Source organism: Vicugna pacos, chromosome 26, assembly GCF_048564905.1.
Source record: "Vicugna pacos chromosome 26, VicPac4, whole genome shotgun sequence".
Classification (NCBI taxonomy): domain Eukaryota; kingdom Metazoa; phylum Chordata; class Mammalia; order Artiodactyla; family Camelidae; genus Vicugna; species Vicugna pacos.
This window is the reverse complement of record NC_133012.1, coordinates 19,524,879-19,542,170: the sequence shown is the minus strand read 5'-3', so window position 1 is coordinate 19,542,170 and position 17,292 is coordinate 19,524,879. Positions and strand designations below refer to the sequence as shown.

Genomic DNA, 17,292 nt, shown 5'->3' with positions numbered 1-17,292 from the left:
CCAAGTGCCTTTTTTGTAGAAAACTCCGTGCATGTGAGTACTTCCGTAAGGAAGCATAAAGTTTGCTGCCTTTCTCCAGACACGGAATGAATGAAAAATATAATTTGTGGTGTGAATGAGAAGAGCCAAATTGGTGCTTGAAATGTTGTATGAGGGAGGTGGGGTATCAGCCGACCTTTGAAGGATGGGCAGGAAATGAGATGGGGAAGCAAAGAGAAGGGAAGTTACTTCAGGCTGTTCCAGACTTGACTGTGTGAGCTAGTTTTGGGGACTAGGAGAGGCATTAGGTGAGATCCAGGGCACACGTGTTGCTGTGTTTTTAATAGTGTGACCAAGGACAATTTTTCTGGGTTTCACCATTTATTTTGCAGTGATGTGTTTAAAACACTTTTTCCTTTCTAACCCCCAGGAATATTGAGAGCAAACAATTAAGCAGAAATTCAGTTTGAAATCCATGAAAGAAAAGTACTATGTATATATATTAAAGTGGTCTTGGCGATGTCAGATCACACCTGCCGAGTTCCTGATGTGAAACACCAGTTCTGAAAGATAAATGATTAAAAATTAGTAAGTCAAATTTTATCTTTGAGATTCTTTTAGCTACAGTTCTTTGTCCTTTTTTTCCAATCAAGATACTTGGACACTTTTAGAAACCTGAAAGTTGGCTATTTATGTGGATAAGAATTATGTGTCCTTTATAGGGATGTGTGGCATTCAGAGAAGCAGCGTGAAGCCACCCAGCCCCCAAACTCACACTAGTTACTGGAAAGGGCCGTCTTAGGCATGAGCTGTAGCTGTTAATGACTCCTGAAGAGGAAGTCTCACTTTTTCATAAGGTAGCAGCTATAAGGACTCTTGAAGTTTTGATTTTTTTTAAAAAAAGTTAACCATCTTAGTTTCAACTCACTTGAGTTAAAGACTGACCTGATCACAGACCACAGAGTGCACCATGGTTGCAGTGGTCTCAGTTTGCAGGGAAGGGCTTACCTGTGCCGGAAGGGCCAGCTTCATGGTAACTACAGTAAAATGAATTTTTAAATTCTGTTCTGGATTCACTGAAGACATATAACTGTATTACCAACTGTGACATATGTCAACCTCCTACCTTTAGGATTTCTCAGAGCCATTTTAATGGAAGCTAAAAAAGTGGTCTTCACGATGGGGATGAAGAAAGATTAACAGTGCTGTTAAAGTCCCCATACACTGCCTTATTTCTGTTTTAGATTCTTAGCTTAAGGAACTGGATTGAGTGTGGAGAAGAAAACACTGGTTGGGAATTTGGATCTTCAAACGACTGAAGGAATGTTCTATGGGTGGTATTAAGAAAACAAGAGTGAAGCAAGTGGGCTTGTGTTGTAGAAGGATTTAAGTTAGATTTTATAGAATCTTATAAAGGGCCAGAGACATGGAAATGTGTTACTGGAGGAAGACAGAGTCTGCAGAAGTTAACTTTAAAAGGATTGGGTTTCAGGGGTAGTTTAAGTTTATACTCTTTAAGAGATTGAAGAGAGAAGTATATGGCCTAATTTTGTTGAAATTTCTTCTCTTTATATAGAGACAAAATGAAGTTCAAATAATATAGGCAAACCAGAACATACTAGAACAAGTCATTTTCTGTCCTACAATACTTCTTTAGTGACTGGCACCTACATATCAGTTGCGTTTTCTCAGTTAAGACAAGATCTTGTAAATACACTTTGGACAGGAGGGTTGTGATTTATAAAATAAAGCCATATCAGTTTACAAAGAAGGTCTTGTTCAGGTTTCTTTAAAACATTTTTAGTATTTGTTTCACAGACGTTCATTGCCATACCAGCTTCTGCAAATGGATCCTATATTTACTGTCGACTTCTGCCTTTATAGATGTAATTGATAGAGAAAACCTCTTGCTAATGTAATTTAACATTTTAGTTACAGTTCTTACATTGGTACATAATTCGAGATTTTTTTCCACATTTTATCTTGCTTTGAAATACATTGAGGGTTTTTAAAATGTAGAAAAGGAGTTGAAGCACAAAGAAACATCTTGTTTCAATGATCAGGACTACAGCAGTTTTACTTATTAAGATCTTTTAAGATATGGAGGGGCAAGATTCTGAGTAATTTCTTAAACCCACTAATTTTGAAATTTATAAGAGAGTCTTACAAATAAATGGCTAATTTAAGAATACAAGCTGTCCCAAAAGACTTAGTGTGGTCTTAGTTTTAATAACTTCAGAGGTATAAATGCTATATAGAAACTTTTTAAAAACATTTCAAAATTTTAGATCTTTTTGACCTTTATTCAGTTTTGTGAATTCTAGATTTTAAAGTTTTAGATAACTAAAATTTTAAAATATTGAAAATTCACAAAACTAAGGGTTAAAGAAGTTTAAAGAATTAAACTTTCAGACTTTTTTGGGTAAGTTTGTAGCATTTATACTGCACTGTCTTTAAGGACACTAAGAATAGAAAAAAATACTTGCTTTATGGAATAGTTTTCAAATATTTGACATGATCTCAGCCAGTCTCTTGGCCAAGAGCCAGATCTTTGAGGCCTTTTCCTGCCATTCGATCTCGTAGCTCGGTTTCAAGTTGCAACATGATACAAATTCAAGAGTGAAGGTAACATGTCATCAGTACAACACCCAGGATAATGTAACTTGGGAAGCAGAAAACAAACATAGCTATTATACACACGTTCTAAGGTGTTAGAAATGCACTGTGGTCTAAATTCTCTGACGAATAAGTAAAGCATGAAGTTCATCTGCCAATGCAGGATTCAGATGACAAGCCTTAAAAATCAAAGAAAAAGTTAGATATATTTTGAATTGTTAGATTTTTTTGTTTTTAAAGAAAAATAGAGTACAGTGAATTAGCGAATTTCTTAGTTATGACACATTTCTATTCTGACCTCTTAAGGGAAGTTCAAATTAACCTAAGCAAAATAGATCGTACTAAAAATAAGCATGCTATTCTCATTTGAGAGAAAATTTTCCGTGCCAAGAATAAAGGATTTACACATTGATAGTATTCTGTTATGAACGATTAAAATAAGTAAAATGGAAAGCACTAACGTTTGGCTCCGGATGTATTACCTCGTGTGAATAGCAGCATGTATAATGTTACGTGGTTCTGTTACGTGGTTCTGTTATGCCTAAATTAGCAATAAGGTACATAACTTCATAGAATGTCAGGAATTTGAGAGAGAGAGAGGTTAGTTACCTCATCTAAACCTCAGTCCATGCAGAAATCGTCCCTTTAATTCCCATGACAGTTGGTCCCCAGGTATTTGCTTGGTTTTGCTTCTAGTGGCAAAAAGTCACCCCTTACAGGTAAAACGTTTTTTATTTTCTGAACAGTGATTTTAGAATAGTCTTTGTATTAAGCTACAGTTTCCCCTCCCTGTACTTCTCGAATCGCTGGTGGGTCCTAGGGGGACACACATTGCTGGTTTCCTGGAAGCCGAGAGGCGGGGTAGTTGGCAGTCACCCAGCCTGGCCGTGGCAGAGCTGAGACCAGGCCTGGGTCTCCTGGCTTTAGGCCCACGGTCTCTTCAGCTGTGGCCTCACCTTTCCCGTACACACAGCTCTGGACTGCAATTCTTCCTCCCCGAGAGTGCTTTCTTTTGTAGGACAGCCTTTCAGTCTGGTGAAGACCACTACCAGGAGCCCCTCATGTCCCTTTCCTGAGTGAAATACTCAGTTCCCTTTATCATGCCTCATCTGGCATGATTCCAGACCCTTCAACTGGCTTACTTTGAGTTTTCCCTATTTTGAAAGTATCTTGCGTAAAATCCAGTGGCTAAAATTGAGTAATGGGGCTCTTATCTCCCACAAGGAAAATAGGCCTAAGGCTGTAATCTATTTGTTACGCTGGTTTAGGATGAACATATACCACATTTAGGATATTTTTCATCCAGAGTCCTCTGCTTATGTTCGTTTGGAAAGGATATTAAGGATAGCATAGAATCCCAAAATGACTTGGTTTGGAAATCAGTATAATACACAAAACGTTTAGGTTTTTAAAAATTAAGACAATTACTGATACTAATAGAATGGTGTCATGGTAAATATCTCAAAGGTCAGTTGTATTTTTGTGCTGTGTTCCTATATTTGTGTTGATGTGGGTTTAATACTCTGGAAATTTTAATTTCTAACAAAATTTAGGGTTCCAAACTTACCTGTACGTTGGAATCCCTGGTGAGCTTCAACAAATATGTTTGGGTCCCACTCCAGGAGACGGTGATTTAATTGTTCTGAAATATGGCCTGGGCTTTGGAATTTCAGAGACCCAAGGTGATTTTAATATGCAGATAAGTTTGAGAACCACTGCTGTAATATGATCAGAGTCAGGCAAAGGACCTAGAAAATTGTTCCTTTCCTTGTTTTCCTCTTCCAGCTGATAATTTGTGCACTACACGAATTGCTGTGTAAGTTTTATGATGTAACTCTAATTTGGACTTCATGGATGTTATGAACCCAAGGTGTGCAATTTTTTGTTTTCTTTAAAAAGGAACTTGCAGTTACTATTCATAATGATTTCTTTTCACAATCTCTTTGCTCTTTTTAACAGTTCTTGATTTTAGATGTGAAATCCACTCAGGACCTAAATAAATTGATTGTGTGGATTAAAACATAAAAAGGCTTATTTTAACTGATTACCTCAAACTCTTGAATATCTACCTAAGTGTGGTAGATGTCATACGTCAAAAACTTTAATGAAATGTACTCTAAGGCCCTAGAATGAAGATAGAGATTCATACTTTTTCTGGGTGAAAGGCATGAACATTCTGTTCGGGCTTTAAGTTCTCAGTGCTGGGCCTTAGGCTGCAGGTAGAGTCAAATAATTTGCATCAAAAATAGAAATTGTACCATCTGAGCTTAATAATGTTAAGAATGACAGAATTGTCTGCAAACAGGCTCCACGTCTGACAGCCTCTCAGTAGACAGGTTATCTACACAATAAGCAGGGGGGAATAACCCCACTAATTTATAGAGATGTTTAAGTCTCAACTAAAAGCCCAGGAATTCCTATTGGAGTCAATTTATATTTGTTCTCAGGCTTACTTTAGAATAATAGTGTTTAGCTGTCGCTTCATCCTTTGTGATACCCAAGCCAAGCTGCAGACACCGCGCGTGGTAGAAAGAGGCCATGGCCATGCCTCTGCTGATGAATTCCGGGAGGCAGTCTGTGACCCGCGCTATCATAGGGATATCGTGAACCTCATCGTAGTCAGCAATCCTGTCACAACATCCAGTTGTGGAATTAAAAAGGGTATCAGTTAGAGTTTACATTCTTACAAACATGCCTGGAAACTATCTTTGTGCCCCAGTGATTTCCCTATCATTCCTTCCAGTTTGAGAACAAAGTTGTTTGCTGTGTGGTTAAGGGTAAATACACTAGTCAGCTAACACCAGGAGAAGAGGAGCTACTTCAGCGGTTACTTTACAGCTCCCCTAGGATTGTCCTCGTCAGGCTTAACCTCTAGGAAACAAGAGTTTATGTAAAGGTTTAAAATACGGATATCACTTTGCAGATTTAAACAATGGAGAGAAAGCATTTTTTCTCTTTCTTTGGGTCATTTATTTAAAGCTCAACCTTAAACTTGGACTTTAGTCACACAGGACCAGAAGACACCTTAGGAAACTTGCACATCTCCATTAAAAATGGGCAATAAAAAGTCCCTCTTTATAATCCAGATACAGATACGGAGAATTAGATGAAAATGAGATGTGTCAACTCCATGTCAACTGTAATATTATGGGAAAAGGAACAGAGACAATAATGGAAAGTTCCAATAAAGAATTATTTGAAGTCTTAGTTCGAGCCAGATGGGCACTTGGAGATTTGGGACATTGGAGATCACACCTTTAAGTGGCCTGCCACTGGAGGCCAAGATGTTGAGGAGGAGAGGGCAGAAGCCATTCCTTCCGTTCCCCAGAGTAGCTGTGGGCCTTACACTGGGTTGGGGGATGGGGGAGCCTGTGGGCTCTGTCGGGAGGGCGCTGCAGGAGGGGAGTATGAGCATCTCACAGTCACTCTAGAGGACATCCACGTCTGTCTCTCCCGGTGTCATGCATTTGTACATTGTGCATAAATACATGTAGGAAGGTACACAGCCTCAGAAAAATTTCCATATTTCATAAGGTGTTAGCTTTAAGAGTCTTAACCATTTTCATTTTACAGCCCTCAAACTATATTGCCTTTGTGTAGTTACAGAACCTATGGCGGAGGAAGGAGAAGTTTAACATAGATTGGCACATCAGAAATATTAAAATATTTTATATATACTAGTTTTTATGAAGAAAATACTGTAGGATTACAAAACAAGTCTAACTTCAGGGGCATCGATTAGGATCACTCAGCTGGTATACAAAGATCACTTTGCTCTGTAGAGCAAAAGGCCCTGAAATGAAATCCCTCAGGCTGACAGCACAGATATTCTATCCAGCGTGGTAGCCACTAGCTACTGTGGCTGTTTAAATTAAAATCCAATGAAAATCTGAAGTTCAGTCTTCAGTTGCACTGGCCGCATTTCGAGTGCTCCTGGCCGGCATGTCCAATACTGCAGCGAGGTCAGCGGCACAAAACTTCTAGTCAGAGTTTCTAGGTACTTTTATCCGACTTACTCACCTTTTGGAAAACGCGACACACTTGGTGAAGAATTTGACCTTATAGTAATACTCCACGAGACTCCCTTGAGCGTAGACGTTGCCCCTCTCCGCCGCCTCCCTCAGGCAGCAGAGCGCGGCCTCAGTATCCTGCCGGGTGCCTTGTCCGTACAAGAACATGAGCCCGAGTGCACCCTGGGACTCCAGGTTTCCATTGCCGCAAGCTTCTGAATGCCAATAAAATGCCTAAGGAAAACCACAGTCCCACCTTATTCACAAGGTGGAACTATGAGAGAATACTGGAAGAAAAATCTCTCTAAGACAGAACCATTCTTTGATCTCTAGGACATCGTTCCGGCCTCTTGAATGTACTTGGGGCAGCACCAGTTTCACGTGCCTAAGGGGGGCTGCTGAGGGGAGCCTGCTCCAGGCCTGCCCACGGTGCGGGTCTCCAGAGCTCAGCTGTCCTAGGCTTCACGATTCAGCTTTTCCAGAGGAAGGGTCAAGCAGATGGGAGCAGGAGCTAAGTGTCTGACAGGCTTTGTGATGAGGTGCAGTGGGGAGAAGGGAGCGGCTGATGCCTGAGGGACAGCCGCTCCCTCAGATCCACTCGGCGCTCTAGCAGGACCAAGGGCACCGAGGACAGAACATCTTAAGAATGTTTGCTTAATACTCAGCTACAGTGAAGTTGAGTTAGTTTAAATTTCCAAGTAGCTGCTCAGTTATCAGACAAGGGTCTTGGTGGTTATGTACCTCTTCCAAGTTTGCCCTTAACGCCTCCTCATTTCCTTCTTCCTGTAAGAGATCTTGGAAAGGGTTCCCATTACTGATGATTAAAGAGACTATTTACTCTCCCTCGTCTTTTACTTTCTATGGTAGAATATTTGGATGTGTGCTTTTTTATAGCACACAAAATGCTCACACCTGTATTGTCCTTTGGTAGAGGCAGGGAAGGCAGCCTTCATAGTAGAGGAAAGGGTGAAGTGAGCTTGGAGATCCTGAAATGTAAGCTTTCTTTACATTTTAAAGAAGTATTAAGATACACACTTAGTCCTCACCACCCTCCCTTCGTGAAAGAAATAGTGGAACAAATGTTAATCTCTACGTGATGCGAGGAGTGAAGCAAATAGATTGCTGTTACCTTCTCTAACTCTTTGGGCTCCTTTGTTGAATAATACAATCCTAGGATACTTTGAGCCTTCACACTAGCTTTTGGATTTCCATTGTCGGCAGCAAAAAGCCACAGTCTGAAAGAGAAGGGCAGGGCAAGTCATTCTTTGCTTCAGCATTTGATTAATACAGAATCTTCTCAGTTCAGGTTACCTTTCGGCTTCCTCATCTGATCGTTTAACGCCTTTTCCTTCATAATAAGCTCTTCCAAGGTTGTAAGCTGCTGCAAATTTTAAGTGTCTTGCTTTGGGACATGGAGAATCAATAATTTTCTTCATATATTCCACTCCTTTTTCCTTCCATGAAGGAAGAGAACACAACAAAAAATCCTAGTTTAGTTTTACCCAAACTGAGTTCTTCCTCCCAATAGTGCTGTAGAGCGTTCCCCCTCTGACGTGTATAATGTCGTAAGTCAATGTCATAAGTCTGTGCGTAGCCAGCATGTTGTCCTGGGCTCCGCAGGGCTAGAAGTCAGTCTGTCTCCTGAGTCAGCACTCCCAGGAGCTCTGGGAAGTCAAGCACTCCCTTCATTTTATAGCTTCCAGGATCGGATTATGTCTCAATATGGTTTCCCTTTTTCTCCTTCTCGTCTCGTAGCCCTTTTTCTGAATTGGCAGTTTCTAGAACTTGGCAAAGTGCACGAACGGCCAGCCTTTTACATGAACAATGCTTACAGTACATGTGTGAGCCCCTAAATACTGTCTTCTCTCTTCAACATACTTTCACTAGGTGTGCCCAGCGACCATTTACATCTCATACACTCATCTTGTGACATCTGCATGGTCACAAAGCACAGAAGACATTCTAAGCGCTAGCAACAAAAGGCTTGCCCCCTCCAAAAAACCCAGACACAAACTGTTTACAGACCCCAGTTCATCTTGCCCAATGCACAGCGAGCCAAGACGCGGACACCCTGAGGTTTGCAGCAAAGAGAGGCTTAGTCACAAGTCAATCAAGTAGGAGTTGGGAGAACAAATCTCAAACCTGCCTCCCCAAAGGCAAGGAGCTCAAGGTGTTCATGGGATAACGAGCAGCAGGGCAGTATGAGGTGTGGGGAGGCGTGGGGAAAGGTGATTGGAAAAAGATGCAGGAAATCTTAGTTCTTTGCAGGTGTAACCAAGCTACAGGCCTCTGCACGTTCAAAAGGTCACCAACCAACGGACACTGGTGGATGCCCATTTGGAGGGTGGGCGGTCCTAACCAGCTCAGCTCGAACTAGAGGCAGCTGACTGCAAGTCTGTAGACAACCACTCAGGCAAATAGATTATTTAGCCTACATGAGGCCTCTAGGACATGCAAGTTTAAAATCCACCTTGATTAGTGAAGGCAGGTGAAGTGCATTTAACCCATAGTGTCAAAAGCTTCAAAAATCAATGCATTTAACCCACAGTTTCAAAGCCTTCAACAATCACTCCAAAGAAGAAAATAATATTTCACAGTCAAGTACATTTTTATACACTGCATTCTAACTTTTACCCCCTCACTGCTCTCTCAAAGTGCTCTTGCCAGCTAAACAACACAGTAATAGATGAGAAAATAAAGATGTTTTACTTGTAAGTAAAGTCCCAGATCACATGGATTTATTTCTGTAAATGTGTGAGGCAGGTGTCTACCATTTGTTAGTGAGAGAGAACTTGTGGTATAATGGTAGGAGACTGAAGTGTAAACCCCCCACAGCTGGTAATGATTAAACATAAAGAACCACTTTTTAAAGACAATGGAAAGTTTACCGAAAGCGAACACAAGCTGGAAGAGGAATAACTCTTGAAAACTGCAATGGAAAGGGATCCTTGAAGTTCAGTGAACCCCGGACAGGATTTTAAACAAAGACTCCCTCCCAGGCACACATCATAGGCAAACCGCTGAAAGCCACAGAAAATCTTGCAAATAGCCAGAGGAAAATGACACATTATATACAGGGAACAACAATACAACCAGAGAGTGACCTCTCATGAGAGTGAATGAAGGCCCAAAGGGTTTAGAAAGGCATTTTTAAAGTGAGGAAGGAAAAAACTCAACCAGCAAAACAGTTCATCAGGAATGAAGGCAGGCAAGACATTTTTCAGTAATCAAAATCGGAGATAACTCATTATCTGCACTCTGGATAAGAAGTGCCCTTTAAAGGAAGTTCTTTAGGTTGAAAGGAAAAGGAACGTGGTGTCAGATTAGGAAGGAATGAAGAGCCCCAGAAACAGCGATGTGTACAAATGTAAAAGGAGACGCAGACACATGTATACATGCACGTGTGTGTGTTTTTCCTCTAAATTCTTCCCAAAAGATATGACTAAAGCCAACATAACACTATTTTGTATTTCGGGATTTATAGCATGTAAATTTAATCCACAAGCCGTGACAAACGGCACTAAGAATAGGGGGTGGTAAATGAAAGCATACTTCTGCGAGGTTCCTACGTTATACCTGAAGTAATTCAGTATTCACTTCGTGTAAATTGTGCTAAGTTAAAAATGCATATTGTAATCTCTAGAGCAACTACTAAAACAAACAACTATATAGCCAGAAAATTAACAAAATAGTCATCAGACTCTCATTTGTGCAGCAAATATTTTTCACTGCTCTCCAAATTGCTTTGGGGATTTACTATTTCTTTGGTAAATTCAAATTGTTTATTATTTTTGTTTTTGTGCATTTTTCTATTAGATTGTTTGTTTAAAGGTTTTAAAAAGATACAGCTATGAGTATTATCCTACCTCTGTTACCATTTCCAAGGACCCATTTCTAAACTCCATGTTAAGTCATTCTATAACTTGTGCCATGACATAGCCATGATACTATTTAAATGTAAATTCCCTAAAACCTGCTTTATTATTTGAAGATCACAAAAGATTCATGCAATTAGTATGTCAGTTTACATTTCTGACTTAAATTACGTGGTGTATATCACAGGATATAATGGTTTGAGAGACTAAGTGGCAAATGCCTCAGAGTATGATTAGATGGATGTGTAGTTGTATTACGGTTACTGTTCTGGCCCAGGTTCCTATATGGAAAGCTTTCCAGTGCCTCGCTGCCTATCTATATACAGCACAGTTAATGGGTAAGGGTTCCAAGATTACTTCAGTCAATACACTGAAATGTGCGAAAACAAAACAAAACAAAAGCTTAGGAAGTTGGATCTCGGCTACTGGAGCAGGTTCCCCCAACACTGCTGGTGTTGCTTCACCTGTCTAAATGCCACTCCTTCCCTTACATGCTGGTCTTTGAAAATTCAGCACATGTCAGCTGTTTTATGAAAACTCCTCACGCTATATGCTAAAAGAGTAGATAGTATCGAAATATAAGTATAGAAATATATTATTAAAATATAAATATTTTTTTATTTATTTAAAAATATTTTTATTTTAAAAATTTATTTTATTTTATTTTTTGAGGGGGGAGGTCGTTAAGTTTACTTATTTATTTATTTTTAGAGGAGGTGCTGGGGATTGAACCCAGGACCTTGTGCATGCTAATCACGCGCTCTACCAACTGAGCTATACCCTACCACCCAAATTTAAATAATTTTAAATGTATCAAATAATCCATAAACGATGAAATCTTAAACACTGTGAACAAAACAGTAACTTACAGCATCTGTGGTCGTCCCCAGGCCGTCGTAATACATTACTCCTAGCTGGTAAGTAGCCTGATGGTCCTTTTCCTTGATCTCTTCAAACTGTTCTAATGCTTCTTCATACCAGCCCTATAAGCTCCCAGGAAAAAGTGAATTATTTTCATTATTATCTTACAGTAACCCCAAATACTTAATTCCCACCTAAATCTAGCTAGCAGCACCAAATAAAACAACAAAACACAGCACAAATTTAAGTTATTGACAACAATCAATAAACTATAAAACCAATTAAATAAACCTAAATATGGCAACTGAGAGAAGTGACCAAGAGGAATCTGGGTGAGATTCTACAGCTTTCAGTCTTATTCTTGGCTACTGCCAAGCCTCTGTCTAAGTGGTAGCCTAGCCCTCTGCTCATTCCGGCCTGCTGCATCACCCACCACTCCCAGGATCCGTGAAGCTTCAGAGCTGGTGCCAAAGTCTCATAGAAAATATAAAAAGGATATCCACTATTATATGACTCAAATCTTCCAATTTTGCCATTTTCCAGCTAGGGAGAAGACATGGAAAAACAAAAGTGTGATTCTCCAAAACTATCTTCCTCCCATACTTCCTTTACAAAACCTACATGTTACATGTCATTCATTTAAGGCCCCTCAGAGTTACAGGACAGAATAACAAATATGCTAAGGTGTAAGGAACAACAAGGGGCTTATAGCTTAATCCATCATGGAAAATGCCTTGCTAAAGGGTGAATCATTTGCAATAGGGGAAAGAGAGTCTCTTAGTGAGTTGGAAGGTCATTACTAAGGAGGAGCAGGCCAGGGAAAAACAACTTTTGGAAACACAATTGAATTTCTCTTTTCATAAACTGTAATTAATCAAGAAATTGATACAATTAGTAAAAACTGCATCAAAATACTAACTAATATTTATCTTAACCCATAATGATGAGTAAATGACTGAGTTGTAAAGATTCATTCTCCTTTCTGGCTAATATTTGGCCTAGACACAAGGGGACTGGAAAAGTTAGAATACTCTATACAAAGGAAGAGAAAGGAAGTCCTGTGAGTTTTCTTGATTTTAAATACCGTATACATGCTGGAAAATACATACACCTTCAACTCAGTCTTCTCCTTTGAGATCTAGACTCTTATCTGTAGTTTTTACTTTGAAACCTGTCTACTTGGATGACCAAGGGGGACTCTCAAACATAAAATGTCCCAAGACTGAACTCCTTATGGTCTCCTCAAAACTCGCTCCTCCCAATTCTCTGTTTTTCAGTCCCTGATGCCATTACTTGTGTCTCCAAAATAAATCCAGGACCCAGCTGCACTGCTAACACTCTGGTCAAGACCACCAAACTCTCCTGCCCAAACTAGTATAATGTCCCCCTGAACTGGTCTTGGTTCCATGATTCCCTTCCAATCCACTCATCACAGACTCAAAATGCTTCAGCGACTTCTCACTACATTTTAAACAAGGCTCATCTAGAGCCATTCTCTGCCTTGCTTCCTACTGTACTGGTCTCCTAATTCCCAGAGCTCACCAGACTCTCTCTCATCTGAGAAACATTGCATTTGTTCTCTCTTCTACCTGGAATTCACTTCCCCATGGCTGTTTGCATTGCCTGTTTCCTTTCCTTCAAGTCCTTCCCCCCACCCCTAAGTAATTCTCTATCAGAGTACCCATTTAATTGCTTTCCTTCTACTTTAGCATATTTGTAATTATATAGTAATTATTTTCTTCCTCCACTAGACTGTAACCTCTGTGAAATGGGGACCATTCTAACTCCCTCATCACTATATAATTAGTGCCTAGCATAATAATAGCAAATACTTACAAAGCACTTACTAGGTGCCAGGCCCTGTTAGTCTTTTCACAATTAATACATCCTCACAATAGCTCTATGAAACACATACTATTATCCTGCTTTTACAGGTGAGGAAACTGAGGCACCAAGAGATTAACTGTGTGCCCAAGGATACACAGTTAACAAGCAATAGAGCCATATTTGAAACTATGCCCGAAGCTGAAAGATCATTGCTTAACCAGTATGTTATGTGATTCTTGTAGTGACAGGTGCATGATGAGTCTTCAACAAATATTTGTTCCCAGAATGAATGAAGGTGCTATCAAAAGATTAGTAAGTGAGATACAGGTGAACAGCTGCCCAAACATAGTGAAGGACTGGGGACAGCTGGTCCTTTTTCACATCTTCCCTTGGGTTCAATGGAAAGTTGAAGCTGTATTACTGAGATTGGAGTGATACTTTGCACAGGTCCTCCTAGACCTGCTCTGAAGACCTATCATAATGTGGACAAAGAGAGTAATTCCCTCCTTACTCCAAAGAGAAACATCTAAAGCTACTTTAAGTACTAGATAAGAATCAGGATTTTCAATTGTTATTAATATGAAAATATTTTATGAATTATACTGAAAATTTGGGGCAAAAATATAAAAATTAGATTTTTAATTTATCATATGAAAATAGATTTTTATACCAAAATGACTCCTCTAAGTGACATTCATTAGAAGGACTTTTATGGAGAAAGATCAGGTATCTCCTTAAGCTGGGACCAATGTATCATACTTAAAGCCACAACCACAATCTGTGGAATTTGACAGAATTTCCCTGGTTTAACAATGTAAGGAACTCGGCAGGTACTTTTGCTATGAGGCTCTAACGGCAGCTTCATATGAAACGAAAACAAATCAACACAAATGATACCTCTTCAAAATACAGTTGACCTTGTAGGAAATATGCCAGAGCATCCCCTCTTCTTATTCTCTCCTTCAAGAGCTGCAATGCCTTTTCCACCAAATCAGCATGGCTGTAATGATCTGATTTTAAAAAGGTAAAGAAATCCATCTTTATCTATACAACATGAATTTTCTCTCTTGAAGTCATAAATTATATAGAATTCATCTGATGCTATTTATAGTCATTTTTTCCTAGTTCTCATTCCTAAAACAGACTTCCTTAGTTCAAGGAAAAAGCACCACCTTAAACAAAAAGTACTATCATAGCACCTGACACTGTGCCTTCTATAATCAGGGCTGTATGTTGGTTGGTCGTCAAACTAACCCTCTTTACTAATAGGCAGGCGCTCTAGCAGTGCAGTCTACGTGCAGTTCTTTAGGCAAAGCTGTCCTGTGGGTGAGTGAAATTCTTACTTTGAGCCTTAACGGACCTACTCTAAGTAAATGAGCTAACCATCCCCAATTTAATTTTTTAGGTCTATAGAAAAAAATGGTAACTTTAAATGGCATTGTTCTCTTTAATAGGAAGTGGCATCCGGCTTCTCTTTTCCAGAAGGGAATCCTAAAGTCCTGAGAGTAAAATCAAGGTCAGGATCTAATTATGAAACTTCTTTACTAATGATCTGCTACCAGTTAAGTTCAGTAGCAATTTCACAGATTCTTACAGAAAAGCTAAAAAGGACAGTAAAGTTAACTACTTCCTTGACAGCAATGGACTCATATTTCTTGCCGCTTTTATTCTGGCATACATGATTAACTTTTAGTGGAAATATTATCAAGATTTGTACCAGTCTTTTCCTTTCTCCACTGGAAGAGTTTTGGGCTCTTAGCAGCATAGTGGGATTGAGAGGCATAAAAGGGGTTCTTGGGCAACTTTTCACTGGTCAACTTCATCCTGTTTCCACAATAGGTATTCTGTAAACAAGAATAAAAAAATAAGATGGTAGACTAATCTTCCTCCAGAAAACTGCAAAGGAGACTCCACTCCCACTTGGCAGTCATTATGGAAAGCATCCTTTCCTCATTACCTATGGACAGGGTGCCAACACTGAACATTGTTTCTTAGGAAACCAGGACCCTCCACAGCTATGAGAGGCACAGCCCTCCTCCGGGTCTGTTTCCACAGCATGGAGTTCACGTTAAGAACTGTTCGCAAGTCCTCTCTGGCTCTGAGATCACACACTCCGCTGAGTCATGTCACCCACCACAGCTGCTGCCAGTAGGAGGAACTGGTGACACTGCCCATAGACACAGTTCTTGTGCACTGGTCCCTTCCTGTTGCCTTGTAACTAAAGCTCATCAGACCAGTCCATCTCAAATGAAAGCATTTGTCCACTTTACCTGGGAATACACTTTATTTCAGCTGTGCTGTTCAGTTTTATCTTCTCGTCTGTAGTGGATTGCCATGTTACAAGGTGGATCACAGCTGAATGGAGAATCAGAGCCTTCAGATAAAATGTAGAGGCCCCCTCATTTGGGATGAAGGAGTTCAGGGTGGCCTAGGCTGAGGGGAGTGAGACAGCCAACGCCCTGGTTGCTATGCTTTTCTGTTTACTCTTTGGAATTCTACTGTTACAGCAGGCGTTCACCAATCAGGAACAAGCTTCCAGCAGAGGTTCCTGATGGGGGGTGAAGAGAAGAACTCAGCAGACTGTTAGTATGATTGGAAAGCAGCATCTGTACAATTTTATGATACTATTTTAGACAATAAATTGCTTCTTAATGAGAATGAAGTGCAGAAAAAGGAGATGATTCAGTACACTAAAGAAAAAAATCACTGAAATATCAGCGATTTTGGAAGAGTCAGTTACTCTTTTTAAGAGTCTATTTCCTCATCTGTAGTTTGGACTGTAAGTAGTTTGAACTAGAGGATTTCCAAATGTCTGTTCCTAGATACGTAAGATTATTTGATTATGTGATTCCAAAAATCTATGGCTGTACTAGTAAAATATAAATGTTTCCAGTGAAATTTAGGGTGAAGCAATATTAGGTAAAGTATTTAGAAGAAAAGACAATCCAATCGGGATGAGGTAGCTAGCACCATCAGTTTACTCAGAAACTGGTTATAGAAGTTTTTAATTTCACTGAAGATATTACCCCCTTGTGCTACTGCATCCAAAAAGGCTAAGAAAAAAGTTGGCACATTCAGGAAGGTCATCAGAAATGAAACAAATCAGAAAACAAGACCTTATCTCATTTAAACTCATGTTGCCCTCTGTAGTTACAATACTGCACATGGTTTTTATTTGCTGTATCTTAAAAGAAGATTTGGAGAGGATCTAGAAAATATAAGCAAAGATTTATTGAGCTCTTACTATATGCCAGGACTTGTTCTTTGTTCTAAGTGCTTTACAGGTGCTAACGCCTATAAAAACTTTAAAAACTGAAGCTATTATGAGGCCCACTAAACATATGAGGAAACTGAGGCACCAGTGAAGAAATTAAGTCACTTGCCTCAGGTCACAGGGCTGGAAAGTGACACAGCACTGGGATGACACAGCACCTGTGTACTTCATCATTATTCCATACTCTTCTCCAAAAAGCAGAACTAACACGATTGTTTAAAGTGGCAGGACTCCTGTAAGAGGGTAAGTCAAAATTTAGTACTTTTTAATTTCAGAAAATGAGAACTGAGAATATTTAAAAAAGCAAGAGTATGTGTTTATTTCTGCCAAATCTTGTGTTTAGATATAAAATTATCATTTGAAACTTGACAATTGTTTGCAGAGCATGCAGTAAACTTAGAACATGCTAGGATAGAAATTGTAGACATTAATCAAAGACGTAAAATCTGAAAGAAATATATGATTTTAAAAGGAAGGGCAGGTGTAGTGGACGCTGGTGATGACCTTCCCGGTCTTTATTAGCTGGTGCCCGTCTCCAGCTGCTGTGAATGTTAATTGCATAAGGTTGTGCTACCACCACCAATTTCTAATTCCGGAGCATTTTCATCACTCCGAGAGAAACCCTGTAGACATTAGCATCACTCCCCAGTCTCTCCCTCCCTTCGGCTCTGGCAATCACTCATCTACTTTCTGTCTTTACAGATTTGTCTATTCTGCATATCCATAAAAATGGAATTGTACAGTATGTGGCCTTTTGTGTCTGGCTTCTTTCATGCGATGTTTACCAGGCCTGTGTACAAAGTACAAAGGCCTGTGTTCACTGTTCCTTTCATTGCCATTGTCCAACGGG

The 17,292-nt window shown here is 39.7% G+C and overlaps 1 protein-coding gene across 9 annotated transcripts; it reads right to left on the bottom strand.

Annotated features, from left to right (window-relative positions):
* Positions 1-341: 341 nt before the first annotated feature.
* LRP2BP (LRP2 binding protein) lies at positions 342-15,697 on the bottom strand. Of its 9 annotated transcripts, none has more exons than XR_012064504.1 (11): positions 15,439-15,696; positions 14,886-15,012; positions 14,066-14,178; positions 11,350-11,463; positions 7,917-8,059; positions 7,735-7,840; positions 6,616-6,839; positions 5,049-5,182; positions 4,163-4,587; positions 2,680-2,774; positions 342-542 (listed from the first exon to the last, which is right to left on the bottom strand). XR_012064504.1 is itself a non-coding variant. In XM_072950458.1 (9 exons), exons 1-8 carry the CDS (start codon positions 14,989-14,991, stop codon positions 2,709-2,711), a joined length of 1,047 nt encoding a protein of 348 aa, XP_072806559.1. In that variant the 5' UTR covers positions 14,992-15,031; the 3' UTR covers positions 342-542; positions 2,680-2,708. The 9 variants fall into 9 exon arrangements, 2 of the variants coding, with proteins under 2 accessions (XP_072806559.1, XP_072806560.1); XR_012064501.1 differs by having other exon boundaries at positions 5,049-5,223; positions 15,439-15,695; XR_012064502.1 differs by lacking the exon at positions 2,680-2,774 and adding an exon at positions 2,466-2,641 and having other exon boundaries at positions 5,049-5,223; positions 15,439-15,695.
* Positions 15,698-17,292: the final 1,595 nt, after the last annotated feature.

Bases quoted from the DNA above. Each gene is read 5' to 3' on its own strand.
- LRP2BP (XM_072950458.1), bottom strand. From the start codon at position 14,991: ATGAAGTTGACCAGTGAAAAGTTGCCCAAGAACCCCTTTTATGCCTCT. The intron at 6,840-7,734 runs GTAACAGCAATC...GGTTTTCCTTAG, and splicing joins AGCCCAAAGAGTTAGAGAAG to GCATTTTATTGGCATTCAGA. The intron at 2,775-5,048 runs GTAAGCCTGAGA...TTGATTTTTAAG, and splicing joins CTAAACACTATTATTCTAAA to GCTTGTCATCTGAATCCTGC.